Source organism: Mus caroli, unplaced genomic scaffold (assembly GCF_978045245.1).
Source record: "Mus caroli unplaced genomic scaffold, Mus_caroli_1 scaffold_9, whole genome shotgun sequence".
Classification (NCBI taxonomy): domain Eukaryota; kingdom Metazoa; phylum Chordata; class Mammalia; order Rodentia; family Muridae; genus Mus; species Mus caroli.
The window spans coordinates 105,026,342-105,041,946 of NW_028227264.1; the positions used below are offsets into that span (position 1 = coordinate 105,026,342).

At 42.3% G+C, this 15,605-nt stretch overlaps 1 protein-coding gene across 2 annotated transcripts in view; it reads right to left on the reverse strand.

Annotated features, from left to right (window-relative positions):
* Positions 1-15,605, reverse strand: part of Tmtc2 (transmembrane O-mannosyltransferase targeting cadherins 2) — a 388,535-nt gene that overhangs the window by 226,030 nt on the left and 146,900 nt on the right. For both annotated transcript variants that reach the window (XR_015048464.1, XM_021174328.2), the window contains exon 2: positions 4,623-5,193. Coding sequence is in view for 1 of the 2 variants with exons in the window: in XM_021174328.2 (XP_021029987.1) it covers positions 4,623-5,193 (571 nt within the window). In the remaining variant the exon portion in view is untranslated. The remainder of the gene's footprint in view (positions 1-4,622; positions 5,194-15,605) is intronic.

A 15,605-nucleotide genomic window follows, 5' to 3' on the forward strand; every position in this document is an offset into this window, starting at 1 on the left:
ATTGAACTCAGGGACCTCTCTGGAAGAGCAGTCAGTGCTCTTAACCACTGAGCCATCTCTCTAGCAAAACGTTGTATTCTAATCCCAGTGACTCCAAATAATCTTCTGGGTGACACAAGAACCAGCCTGCCTCCATCTTAGGCTTAAAAATCACCTCATAGTAAAGAGAAACTAGGTCCAGCCCTGTTTAGTATTAACCCTGTTTCCCAAGGGCTATGCCCCATCTGGAACTGTGACTACTAATATCTGTTCTAGGATGGCAATTGTGTCTTTGTTTCACAAAGCTGTTTCTATTCATTTTGGAACCCTACATTTGTTTCAAAAGATTCTATGACCTCCACAGCTCTCTGGTTATGACTACCTTGTTATGTCTACCTTGCTATGCCCGCCTCTCACCATGTGTTTGTTTCCAGAGACCATATAGGGCTAAATTGTTATGCTCGGCTCCAGTAATCACATCCAGTTTCTCACCAAATCCTCCATTTGGAAACCCCCTACCCTGAGCTATAAAATCTTTGTCTTCCTCACATTCAATGCTGATCACTCAAACCCCACCTTAAGGGGAGGCAGCCCATATACACAAATCAAAGAGCTTGCTTTAATTGTTTGCTTTAATTAATTTGGCCATGATGATTTGGGCCTGTGTTATTCCTCCAGCCTTCCCGGAGATTAACAGTGACCTTCACCTCTGTTGAAAGTACTCAGGCATGATAAAATTATCTCTCTTCTTCCTGGTAAATACGAAGAATCCATTATCCCAAGGTCACTGGCGCAAAAGCTAAGAATGACAGAAAGAGCTTAAACAGAGAGCACCGAAATAAAAGAGTATGAGCAGATAAAGGGTCAAGCTGCCTCCGTCACTCCCACTGCTGGTGGCTGGCCTAGAAGAGGTGGTTGCCAACAGTCCTGGTAAGTATCATCAAGGAGTCCTGGAATGAACCGTGTCTGCCTACACTGATCAAGCAAAAGACTGCAATGAGGTAGAGTGTTGTAAAGTGGGGAGTCCAGACACTAATTGCCTTAGCTCTTGCTAGCTTTACCCTTACTGGATAGACCACCTCTGGATAGGACTTAACATCCTCTGTCTAATGGAAGAAAATCTTTTAGAACCGATTAACAGATTGCTAGTTCCCACCCACCCCAAAGCTAAGAATGTCATCAGACACCATCGGAAGCCCATGGGAGTCTCCTTTCTTGCTGTAACACATGTCGGATGTCTCCATCGATCAGTTAACAACATGTCTTGGTTTATTTCTTTTTTTTTTTGTCAGTGTAAACGCTTCAAGAAGGTAGGAGCAACAGAACACTATGCACCATCCTCTCTCAAAACATAGGGACCTCACTCTCTAAGGAAGTCACCTGTTGGAGGCATTTCTGTTCTCTAATCCAGCAGCTGCATAACATATTAATGTCACATAAACAAATGATTTTCTATGTGCATCACCATTATTTTCCAGAATACTCTTTAAGTAAGGAGTTTGGTAGTAAATAACCCTGTCCTTGAAAATATGCTTGGAGAACTGAACTGAAGTTTTCTCTGAAGAGAATTCCAAGCATCTTAAAACTGAGTCCTGAATGAAAATATTAAAACAATGAGCTGGTGAAATGGAACCTGTGCAGAAGAAAAAATTCAGTGCCTCACACGCTACCAACAGGAGGTCCTAAAGCTACAGAATCTGTGTCCCCACAAGGACAAAGATCAGGGAATGCCTCGTTCTTTTTGCACTGCAGACCAAGGTTTGTTATTGTCAATGACATCATATGGGGGAGATTTGTAATGCCCCTTGAAACAATTAAAAGGGATTTGAGATTGTCAGCCATATGCTGTTTTCTAGCATCAAACTGTATGCAGAATTTTCTTTAAAGTGACAACATTTAAAGGAAATCACAGAAGGACTTCATCAAGCCTTGATTCTTGAGTTCTAAGGGAGAAGATTATTGTCCCTTAAGGGCACAAAAAAAAAAGCAGTGACCATACTCAATGCCTACTAAGTATATGTTTTAAGATGACAGCTAATAAATAAGAACAGGGCTGAGGAGATGGCTCAGTGATTAGAGGCACTTGCTGCTAAATCAGGAGGACCAGAATCGGGTCCCAGGTGCACCTGTAACACCAGCTCTAGGAGATTCTACATCCTCTACTGGCTTCTGCAAGCTCAAAGGATGGGCACCCACAAGACATGTCCACATAATAAGTAAAATTAAAATCTTAAATAATAGTAATAATAGATAATTGTTTTAGTTTTTCACATCCATGTTTCCTTTACAATTCAATTTTAAGCAAAGGGGAACTTGGGGGAGGGAAAAAAACGAGAAAAATCTGTCAGTTTCTTTGTAAGTGAGTGTCCACAACCATAACCCACAGCTTGTTGGGTGTGGTTGAGCAAGTTTCTGGTCCCAGATTCTCCAGAGGCTGAAGTGGAAGCTCAGCTAAGCCCACTCCAGGTCTGGCTGAGCAATACAGAAAGACTATTATCTCAATCCATCAATTCTTTTTTTCTTTTCCTTCCTCCCTCCTTCCTTCCCCATTCCATCTCTTTCCTTCTCTCCTTCCTTCTTTTATCCCATTAATCTATTTATTCACTTTATATCTCATCCCCATTCTCCTCCCAATTCCTTCTCATATAGTCCCTCCCCAAATCCTGCCCCTTAAGCCCCTGCCCCTTATCAACTCTGGCACCTCAAGTCACTGCAGGACTAGGTATAGCCACTCTCACTGAAACCGGATAAGACAGCCTAGCTAGGAAGCAGGATCCATAAGCAGGCAACAGAGACAGAGTAAGTGCCAGCTCCAGTGGCTGGGAGACCCACATGAAGACCAAGCTGCATTTCTGCTACATATGTGCAGGCTGGTTAGGTCCCAACTCATTCAGTTTTATAAATGTCTTCTCTTACATCCAAAAGAAATGTGGGAACCTGCCTAAAACAACTGACATTTCCACATCATAGCTGGGCATATGTAATCTTTCCCTTTACAACCAAACCAAAGTTCAGCTCTGGGTGAAGAGATAGGAAGGCAGGCAGTTTCTCAAGGTGCCCCTGCCCCTAAAACCGTTCCTTATGGGGCTACACATAGTGTCTTAGACTGTGGCCCTTGACCCTCAATGTGAAGGTTGCTACAGGCTGGGCAGGAGGGAAAAGTCTCTGGAAACACAGTAGGCAAAAATGACTTCCAATTTATAGATGGAGGAAAAGGGGGTGTTTCTGACTCCACTGTCCTGTGTTCTATCACTAGTGTTGGACCTTGTGATGTCACTAGAAGCTTGTTCTAAGTATAAAACATACACATTTTGTCCTATGCAAAGAAACAACGCCTGGGACATCTCAGCTCAAATCTGAGACTACTGTGTGAACTTCAGTGTGTTCACTCTATGTACAAAGTCTTATTGCTCTTTCAAAAATATAACCGCTAGCTTACAAAAAAAGAAAAAAAACAAAAAACTAAGAAAATTTTCCTATTCTTTAGCACACAGATACCTTAATGCACCTCTGGACTGTACTGAGATAGAATATATGATTTTAAAATCTGTTGAGTTGCAGAGTGGAATTTCATTAAAAGACTTTGTGAGAATTTTGGCCTGGCACTAAAAGAGTTTCTAACAATTTGTATACCGGCATTAAACATATTTCTGTCATTCTGTGCTCAGTGGTTATATAGAGTTCTTAACATTGACAATCAAACAAATCTGAAAAAGACCGAAGATTTTTCAGTGTTCTGTCATGTTTAATATTTAGCCAAGACTTAACACTTTGTATAAAAATAAACTCGCACATACATCTCATACCTCTGCAAGTTCTATAGCTTAAATAAGTGGTAAATTACCTACATGCTGAAGAACTGTTAGCAAATAAATTTATTTATAGTTCATTATGAGTGAATGCTTAATAGATACATGTCTTTATGACCTCTTTTCTCAAGCTCTCCCAGAAAAATGCTTGGTCTCTTTAGGTATAAGGTGGCCCCAAAATTACTCCACAGCCTTGCAATGATATTACATTTGAAATCACTAAGAGAATACAAACATTAAGCCCTGAAGTCAAAGTCTTAATTGGCCTCAGGGTAAAACTTCTAATAATCACTTTGTTATGCCTCTTCTATTCTTATATATGGAAAACAAAGCAAGGTGAGCATGGATCACTGTTTAAACATCTGACTTCCCAATCCCACTGAGAGGGCTGTTTTCAAAAGTCAGGGACAGTCCTATTAACAAATAAAACAGGGTTTCCCCTCCACAGACGCCAGCATCTAGTTCAGTCATTGACTGTGTCATTCTTACAAATATACATCACAGTCAAATACTACATTATACTGAATTTGGCAAAAAAAGAAATAAAAAGGAAGTGAATCCAATCAAGATGTGTGCCACTTTACAAGGCAAAATGACTCTCCTGCCAGCTTGGGAATCACAGAAAGACGCTCAGAAATAAAATGAGCAGGGACAGAAAGCCTGTTTGGTAGAGAAAGGTCAAAATGTGTGCTCTATTTAAAAGAAGACAAAAGGGACCACTCGTTTTAAATTCTGCTTGAAGAAGAACAAATCTGTCTTTTAAAAAATGGTAGCAAAGGATGAAGCACACAGCCAACTCGATAATGCAATGCTCCAGAGGTAACAACCACTTACTTTGTAAATGGTAGGCAGGATCTGCTTCATTTTCAGCCTGTGGAAGACAAAGACGTCATAAACCGCTGAAACTGCCAGGACAGTCACTCCTTGCTCTTTCCAAAGCATGCTGCATCCAGCGCACAATCCAGTCCCCAGGAACCAGCCCCAAGTTCTGGCAGAGTAGCCTCTTGTAGAACAGTGCTTAATGTAGCAGAGCAGGGACAGGAGGAAAAAGAGACTGGCGCCCACATCTGCCCGTCCCACGATGCCTGCCACTGCTTCCGTGTGGATGGGGTGTGAAGCAAACATCAAGCCAGCCATGAAGGTCCAGTATCCGTCCCCAAGGAGGGCCTTGGAGAAACGCGTGAAGAGGCCGGTGACAGCCGCATGCAACAGGACATTGACAAGGTGATAGCTCCAGGGATTCAGCCCTCCAATGGCATGATTCAGTCGAAAAGAAAGAGTGCAGAGTGGCCGGTAGGACTTATGGCTACCGCTGTGGGTTAGAAGAGTCCCCCAGAAGTCATTGTAGAAAATGTGTGTCCAGGGGGTTTCTGGCAGGAGGTCTTGATTAGTCTTGATAGCACGGCTGAAAAACAAAAGATATTAAAAATGAAATAATATGAAAACAACAACAACAAAAAGGGAAACAGATGTTGATGAGATACAGTCTTCCTCTAAGTGTGTCATTTATATACTTTAGGGTAGAGTTCTCAGTACAGAGAGATTGAACCCAGGTCATCCTTGCAATCCCTGCTAAAGCTACAGAAAAGGCTGCTCTGCCATCTTGAGAAGGCTGCCGCCTTGATGAGCACAGCCTTTGAAGAACAAATGAAAATACAATTGCTCTATCACTTCTCAGCCTCTCCTGGTAGTGACCAAGGAATTGTTCTGAAGCCCTCGTGCAACTAACTCTACAACACAGCCTTTAGGCTCCTGGCAGCTGCATGAGACTGCATGTCCAAGATGGCCTGGGTACTGTTCCTCTATGAGATGCATATAGATTCAGCATCAGTACCAGGCCCTTGGAGGAGCACTCCTCATAGCCATCCATCACCTGAATATCAGGGTAATAGATGGCTCTGATGGAGGAGGACACTGGAGAAAGTGGAGATGCCATAGACTGATATGGTCACCAATGGTGTTCATGATGCTGGTCTGTGGATCACAAGGAAGCTGTGGCAAAGAGAGCTAGAAGGATGAGGGGAGATGGCTCTCCTCTTGTCTGCCAGCCATTATTTACACTACAGCCTTTCCCAATTCTGCACTTTCACAGGTGCTGTCATCACCTGTAAAAATCATAATGATACTGCACTGTCACCTGACTCGAATGTATTTCCAGGATTATATAGTTCATACTTCCATGTCAGTGTCAAGAAGGAAGGACCTACTGTTTGCAGGATAGTTGCTGTCTGTCAACGCTGGTTCCCTTGGTTACAACTTCTCATTTAAACTTCGGAACAACACTGACCAAACATTGCTATTATCTGATACCCGACTATCAACATCTCTCAGGTGATGAAAGTATGGCTGAGAAAGATAAACTAATAACTGGTTCAAAGCCGTAAGTGTTTGGAATATAAGAGTATCATGGTTTGTATTATTTTTTTTAGGATTCTGAGTTTTCCCAAAATGTAATCCATACACCACCAGGGACACTTAAGTAGCTATAAAAATGTAAAATAGTTAACGGTTACCTTTGCTTTAATTATCTCATCAATGGAAGATTTTGGCAATCCTTGTCAGGACAACACTGTTAAGATTTTTAATGAAATGTCATGACAAATATTAAATAATCAAATGTGTGTTTCATCCAGAATATCTGGAGGGTAGGTATATGGTTATAAGGAGAAGGGAATCTTCCAAAAAAGGGGAAATTGACTACAATGTTACTAAGAAAATTAGAATAGGAGGGTTCAATGGAGAGCAGAAAAGGAGGAGAGGGCAGAGAAGGCTACTGCCAATATTCTTGTTTAGTCTCCTAAACCTGATGGGGAAACCCAGTTGCTGAAGATACTACATACGGCTATCATCCAACATGGACAAATAGAACCCGTGCTCAACCAGAAGCTTTGTCCCTGCTGACCAGCATTCATAGTCCTGGAAGGTACTGTACAAGCTAATGAAGGGGAAAAGTAATCACCGTCAATCTCACCCAGTTACAAACCCTGAGAACAACAAGCATTGTTCACCCACTGGGAATGTAGGGGAAGAAATGTTTGGAAGTCACCAAGCACTTTTTTCCTTGGATTTAAGGTCTCACCCGTAAGATAAAACGGATACCTGATTCTCACTTCTAATGATGCCAATAACCTTAGACTAGATCAAACCAGACAGAATGCTGTCAGAGAAAGAGACATAAGCACAGTCAAGGCGTAATTTTCAACTCAGTGCTACTGGGAGACAGAAAAAAAAAATTAGTTTTCTTCAATGGAGTGGCACTGCCCGACCAGAATCCAGGGCAGGCCTCATGCTCAGGAGTAGCTTTCTAACACAAGATACTTCATGATCTCGATCTCTCTTTCTCTCTCTCTCTCTCTCTCTCTCTCTCTCTCTCTCTCTCTCTCTCACACACACACACACACACACACACTCTGTTTCATTTTCATTTTTGTTTTGATTTATGTTTTAAGAGAGAAAAACATGAACTTGGGTGGGTAATGGAAGAATCTGAAGCCAGAGAATCTGGTTAAATATATCCTATAATTGTTTTAAATTTTTCACAATTTTATTAAATTATCAATAGCCCCAAGGGGATAGAATTCCTCTTTGAAGATGACATGTAAGTCATTCTGTTTAGAAAATTCCCCTTCGGTGCTATTATCATTCCTGGTCAGAAAGGAGACCTCTGGATTATTTTGTACTCCTGGGCACCTGCTCCCTCATCAGAGCACCAGAGAGTCCTGAGGTCAAAGGCAGGAGGACTGTAAAGCTCCAGAACTGGAAAATCCTCAACTAGTCCCGTACCGGGGTCGGTCGTTTGGGCATTTGAGAAGGATCAAAGTAAAGTCCTACAAAAAAAATACTACACCATAATGTCTAGTAAACCAGTGAATTCTTAAAACAGGTATATGTAGATTTTAGAATGGACAGAAGCTATCAGTTATTGGTAGTTATCTACTAGAAGGTAGATATCTATCACTAGGCTAGTCCTTTATGCATATTCTCTATTTATGCGAAATATTAATGTTTCTAGACTGATCTGTTAAAACTTCGTCTTAATATTTAGAATAAAACTAGTTCCTTGCTCCCTCCCCAAAACATAAGCTTTTCCTCACTCATCGTCATACAACATTTTGAGCTGAGAATATGGTTCTGTATTTCCTTTAATGTTAAAAAAGGTCATGGGACGAACTTTGATCACTTCCAGAAAACATCTTTGTTTTTATTTTATTTACATTCCGGTGTGGCTCACCCTCCCAATATCCCCTCCCACAGTTCCTCATCCCACTCCTCCTCCCCTTTGCCTCAGAGAGGGTGCTCCCCTACCCTACTTGAGGCCCCACTCCCTGGGGCCTCAAGTCTCTACAAGATTAGGCGCATCTCCTACTGAAGTCAGACCAGGCAGACCTCTGCTATATCAGCCCGTGGATGCTGCTATCCAGAAAGCATATTAAAGGCAGAAGTTTAACCTCCAGTCTCCTGGGCACCTCCTCTTACATATGAACAAAAGAAGTTGCATACAACTGACGAAAGTAATCAGAGGACAATGACCTGCTGTCATGTTAGACAGATGTTAGCTTTAAGATAACTGTCCTGTTTCTCTAAGACGACATTACTAGTTCTCCTAAGGGATGATTCTGGGAGTGTTAACCAGTAGCAGCAGCTGAGCCCAGACACAGCAAAATCCTTTGTTAATGGAAGACCGACGACATCACAGTTGTTTGATTTTTCCATTTTGATTTTTCAAGTCTCCGTGTATCGACTGTATATTAAATGAATTTCCATATAAATTGGCTTTTAAAATATTAGAAACAGATGTTTTTTTCTGGATCCATTAAATTAAAACACCCTGCTATGACATTCATCAAGAGTCTAACCCAGAAGTAATTGCTTAAGACTTGATGGGTTATAATTAAAATTTAAAAGAAATATGAAAAACTGACATACTGCCAAACAGCGTTGTCAGAGAGAGCAGATTTCAAGTAATTCAGAATGAAGCTTGACTGGCTTATGCTAGATATTAACCTCAAAAAGGACATGTATATATCTCTAGTATCAATGCAGAACGACTGAAGTATCCTTGCGAGAGCCTCGAGCTCAGGGCAAACCTGGGGATAGCTCAGGGCAAAGTTTGGGATAGGGGGCCTTATTAATACAGCAAGAAATGTAAGGAAATGCATTATTATTGCAATGGGCGGTCCAAGAAGGATGGAAAGTGGTTTCCCTGACCCAATTATTCTGTGATGTTTGAACAACTTCTGTAAAAGCTTTCTGAGAAAAAAAGAAAAAAAAAATGAAGAAACCTGAAAAATCTGCTCAAAGCAGCTGAAATTTCTTAACATGATAGCAGTAAACCTAGTAACCAGAAGCAAGCAGCAATGAGCTCCATCTGTCCCTCACAAAAATGAGAATTTCAGAACAAGGAACAAGATGAGTAGTAAGTCCTAGGCTTTCATGGGGGGGGGGGGAACGCTAAAGCATAGCAAGAAATCTATAGTCTCTAATGAAAAGAAATACAGGGCAAAGAGTGTTACTAACGCAGATCGGAGGCACCGGGACATACCGCACCTCCGTGTACAACATACTAGGCTGAGGGACACAGTTTCATGATGAAGTTCTTTAATGTGTGCTATCAGCCTAAGCCGGACTTTTCTGTACCCAGTGAATGGTATGACAAAAGATCACAGTATATTATAAAACAGCCTTGGGCTTTTATCATAGAAGTCATGTCACACCTGCGAGTCAGTGATAAGGACCAAATTATGACACACACCACTCAGCACTGCATTCGGGAAGAGAGACCAGAGGGGCCTTAATAGATTCTGAACGATCTTCTGCCAGGATGAGGAGTCGTCGTCATTTGACACGAAGCAAAATAGAGTTTGATCCATTTGCATTCTCTCCTCTGAGTCCAAAATAGAAACAGTGAAAACGACTTCTGCTATTTCACAGCTAATGAAACACCTCAACCCCAGCACAGAATGGCATGTGGGTCTGATTCCTGAGGTTGCCTGCAGGAGCCGGTATCAGAAAACTCAGAAAGATATTGAAGAATCTGGAAAATTTCCATCAGGGGAAAGTTGGGGATGGGGAAGTGGAGGGTCAGAGTAGCATAGGGGGAAAAGAGGCACTTGTAGGCAGAATTCTTTTGAATCTTTTTGATCTAGCCTCTGCAGTTTGCACAGAGGCCTTAAGCTGCTTCTGGTTTTGTTAATTTGTATCTCTCTGGTTTTGCTGCCTTGTGATTGTTCTTTTTTTGTTTGTTTTTGTTTTTTTCAAGACAGGGTTTCTCTCTGTAGAGCTGGCTGTCCTGGAACTCACTTTGTAGACCAGGCTGACCTCGAACTCAGAAATCTGCCTGCCTCTTCCTCCCGAGTGCTGGGATTAAAGGTGTGTGCCACCACCCAGAACATGATTGTTCTTTTTAAATGTTGACAAAGGGCGATGGTGTTATGAAGCAGACGAATGGCGTGTCACGGGTCCCTCACCTGTTGTTGACTTCAGGTTCCCACCGCTATTTCTCCCACCTGCTGACCTTTCCTGGGGCAAGCACCCTCACAAGTGATGCCCATCAGTCCTTCAGAGCGGTATGATGCTCCAGCCAGCAAAAGTAGAATGCTCTGCCACTGCCCTGTTGAAATGTACGGAAAGGCCAAGCCCCAAAGCAGGAGAGGAGAAAAACAACTTCGAAATAGGTTAGAAATCTGTTGTACACGAGAAGAAAAAGAATGCCTTTCCTTAACTAACCACGTTCCGGCAATATGCAAACTGATGTATTTATGCAGAAATAAGGCAGTGTGCTACAACAGTGTGATACAACTCCTAAGAAAATGCCTCTCGGGATGCATCTCAGTGGCAGAGCCTATACACATGCAGCACCCATGATTGCGGGATGGAGAGGAGAAGAGCAGAAGAAGGGAGATGAGTGGGAAGATGAAACACATTCTGGATCCAACTGGACACACATTGACTGAAAGGTTAGCACAGTGTGCCCTGTCTCCCAGTAGCTTGATATTCTCTCTTGTAAGTTAAAGGAAACTGTAATTGCCTTGTTGCCCCCCCCCATTAGAAATAAACTCAAAGCACACTCCTATGTGCAACCCAACATGTTCTATGACATACATGCGAATGACGTGTACATGCACGCCAAAGTATACCTGTAAAGCATGTCCTTGTGACACAAGTGTGTATAATGCAATGCACATACATGCATGCGTATGTATGTACTCTGTGTAAGCTGTTGTCATGGTGACCACCACGAACCCCAAACCACGGATGCTTGTATCCAACGCAAACAATGTTGCTTTCAACACTTACTAGAGTTTATACTTGTCAGATCGGGAGAATCCAAGTTATGGGCATTTCACTTAAAGCTCCTTTAGGCTTTAAGGTGGTGAGAGATGCCTCAGCAGGTGTAAAAATAAATAAATCAATCAATAAATAATAAAAAGTGCTTGATGCATAAACCTGACTACCTGAGTATTTTGTTCCCCCTTCTAAGAAGGATCGAAGTATCCACACTTTGGTCTCCCTTCTTCTTGAGTTTCACAAAGTGTGAAGCAGAAACTGCAGGAATGACCATCCAGAGACTGCCACACCTGACAATCACCAGAAGCAGACACTACTGTAGATGCCAACAGGAGCTTGCTGACAGGAGCCTGACATAGCTATTTCCTGAGAGGCTCTGCCAGTGCCTGACTGAAGTGGATGCTCACATTCATTGATTGAACAGAGCACAGGGTCCCCAATGAAGGAGCTAGAGAAAGTACCCAAGGAACTGAAGGGGTTTGCAGCCCCGTAGGAGGAACAATAATGTGAACTAACCAGTACCTCTAGAGTGCCCTGGGACTAAATCACCAACCAAAGAAAACACATGGTGGGATTCATGGCTCCAGCTGCATATGTAGCAGAGGATGGCCTTGTCAGTCATCAATGGGAGGAGAGGTTGGTCCTATGAAGGTTCTATGCCCCACTATAGGGGAATGCCATGGCCAGGAAGCAGAAATGGGTGGGTTGGTAAGCAGGAGGGGAGGAGAGGTGATAGGGGATTTTCAGAGGAGAAGCTAGGAAAGAGAATAACATTTGAAATGTAAATAAAGCAAATATCTAATAAAAAAAAAAGAAAACAAAACAAAACAAAACAAAACAGACTACCTGAATTAGATCCCAGGACCCCATGGTGGAAGGCAAGAACCCGCCTGCCAAATGCTGGACTCTGGCCTACACAAACACACCATAACATTCAAATCTAACTGTTCTCATATGTAGATCATGTAGCCACAAATACAATGAGGATCGAGGTCAGGGGCACTTTGGGGAAGGTGCCCTCCACTTGGCACCTTGTTTTTGAGACAGGGTCTCTCTTATTAGTGCTTGGTTTGGGAGGCTCCTTTGTAGTGCTTGTCTTTGCATGTGCCAAGCCCGCAAGCTTCCACGGCATTCTCCTGCCTTTGCTCCCATATCCCAGATGAACACTGGGATCACAGATGCATGGTGCACAAGGGTCAGGGATCATTCTGCAGTCATCAGGGTTTTTACCCCTGAGCTATTTATCCTGCTTACTGCCCACACCTATATGGAAAGATGAGTAATAGAATCCTGACTTCTTTATTAATACAGAGTACCTTTACATCCCGATGGACGCTTTGCAGGAAAGAACAACCCTTCTCAGCAAAGAGCACATCAACCAATGTCATTTTGATGGATAACAGTAACACTTGCTGGTTTTGCAGACCTCTTCTTGCTGAGATTGGTGTCGTGTTATTTCCTTTAGGAAACAGCTCCTACATACTCTCAGCTCTTACAGACCAGGTCAAGGCTGCCCTCAAAACCCGAGGAAAAATCTTGGAATTCTGTCCCTCAGAATACTATAGCTGTTCATCTCCATCCCTGGCCACAATTGAATGAATGGAAAGCCACCCAATCAGAGTCAGGGTGGTGCCAATAATGCATTGAGAAAGGGCATCATATTTTGAGAGATGAGATCCTAGCGTTGTTTAAAGGTAGGTTATGTCTGAGAATAAGGCCAACTTATATTATCAGAAATCAGAGCAAATGGGAAAGGGGACACTTCTTGGTATAGTTGGATCCAGCTGTGCCTAAAGCCAACAGATGCAGCTTCCTCCCTCCAAGAGATGTTTGTCTAACACATGCAATCAACAGTGCTGCTCAGCGCAGCATTCATTATACACTTCTCGTGTAACAGCACAGTTGTTCTTTTCGTTCCCTACGTGTGCTAAGACTGCATCCACACAGATTCTTCCTACAAACCACCTTTATTTTACACAGTCCCCACCTTGAGTGCTATAATCACTACATCACTGAACTGGAGGCTGCATATGAGGGTCCTTCTCTCTCTTTGCCCCTACATCTTTTTCTGAAAACTGTTTAAGGACATTCTGAAGTTTTCCACCACATCAGAACATCCATTGAATCCACCTCTTGTCCCTTTTCTGAAATCCTTATCTGGGCTTCCATTACTTCTCCCTTGTGCTGCTCAGCATGCTAACTAGAGCTACCTAGCCATGTGGATCCTCTCTTCATTAGGCTATAGGTCCCATCAGGAAAGACACTATGTCCTTTTCTCTCAGCAACCCATATATCGTAGGTATGCAATATATATTGTTAAAGGGAACTCAATAACTTTGCCTGCTGTCTGCCTTCTCACCTTGATTCATTATGTGTCCTATGAGCTAAAAGAGTTCCAGAAATACAACACTAACTCCACCTTCACTCTATAGAAATCCCTTATCATGTCCTTTTTCTTTTCATTAAAAAAAGAAAGAAATGGAAAAAAACAAAAACAAAAACAAACAAACAAAAAACCTCACAGCCAGCTTCAAACCATTTCTTGTCTCCTAGGAAAACATGGACGGTTTTTCTCCAATCATTACATCTTTCCACTACAGCATGCTAATTTGGAAACTACATGAGAAGGACTTCCTGGTTACTGCAGCTCACTGCATTTGCATTTGGCTTTGGGTACTAATGCATTCCCATTAATATTGACCTCTAATGCCAAGGACCAAGGATCTCAAAAGGGATGGTATATAAGACGTATTTCAGAAGGAATAATTAGGGATGTGTGTGTGAGTGTGTGTGTGTGTGTGTGTGTGTGTGTTTGTGTGTGTGTTGAGAGTGTCACACAGGTGTGTTTAATATTCCCTTTTCAATTCTCAATACAATAAAGACTAGATCTGTCAAAGAAAGCATTCACCTGCCTGATTATTCATCTACTTGTTCATGGGCTAGGTACTGCAAAAGGCAAAACAGAACACTGCGCAAAATAGTCAAAAATTTGAGACTTTGAGTAATAGCCTAACAGAGGAAGCAAATAAATGTACAAGGAATTTCACAACAGAGTGTGATGAATCCTCTTCCAATAAAAATACTCACAGCTATGCTAGAATATAAGACAAATCCATATCGTTTCTGAAGCTCGGAAACTTGCACCGGGAATGCAAGCCTACAGTCATGTCAGGAGGTCCGATGAAGCTGTGACTCAAGCATTTTCAAAGCGCACAGAAGTGTGGTAAGTTTGAAGGAAGACTGGGACAACAGAAGTCACTGCCATGACCTCTCCCAGTGCCACTCTCTCCAGTGACCCCAGTAATCTTTCTGTGTGGTTCACTTTCCTTCTTGCAACATCTTTAACTCCCCCAATGTACTACCAGAAAACACAACTCATCCACTTTTGGAGAGGTAACACACAGTAGGCATCCAAGACACGTCTGATAAACTCAACTCTAATTAGCGATGACTAATAGCAGAAGCTTCATTCACCTCTTTAGAAAATTTCTAAATTGTTTTAAGCGTGTAGGGAATGATCACTTTCATCTAAAAGGAGTTCACTCACTCTGAGCACCAACCCCTGCTCACACAATGATAATTAACTGTGAACAACCATCAGGTTAATTGGCTTACCTAAATGTCTCTGGCACTCATTTGCCACTTAACCTCTAATCCCTTCATTAAAGTCCCTCTTTAGGGATAAGCCATTATATTTAGAAAGCTCCAGTTAATATGCAAATACTTGGCTAATAGGGTAAGAGAATGAATCAAAAATACTAGAACATCTTGATCCTGCCTCAGTTTGAGGGATAAGTGATGTATTTCAGAATCAGACAAAGCAAGGACTTTTTATAGAAAGGCACCCTACTGCTTGGGCAGGGATGTCTTAAGGTCCAGGGACAATGAAAGGCACTAGAATCAGGCCACCATTTATCATTACACCAGGAACTGCTTGCTCGTTTGCTTCTTGATCCCCGTCCCCCCAACTAGACGGTAAACCTGTCAAGGTCAGAAATGATAACTTCATAAGCAACTACCACTTAATAAATTCTCACCATCTCGCTGTCTAGGAGAAAGGTCACAAGATGTGAGAGAGAGCCGGTTTCCCAGCTAAGCACGAAAGGCTGGAGTGGGAAAGGCACAGAGCACGTGTTGGTTGACCGCAAAGGTAGATCTTGCAACCAAAGGAGTATTTTTTAGTCAATTCCACCTCCATTCCATTGAGAGTTTTTCCCATAAGCAATGAAAGGGCATTTGTGAGCTGGAAGTAAACAGAAATGCGCTCCTACCCCACCACACAATCCTCCAAAACTAGAAAAGGAAAACCATTTAAAGATGGCTCAGGCTGTGACTGAATCTAAACCCAGATTATTGGAAATTACCCTCCCAGAGCTATGGCCACTCTTTCCTCACCTCAAAACTGCTTCCTCTGAACCCTTTCTTCTCATACTGACAAAGCTGGGGGAAGACTGTCACCTAAATACTTTTGAAGAAACCTAAATTCTCCAGATAAAAGAATGTGGCCGATTCAAATTTTCTCCAACTGGT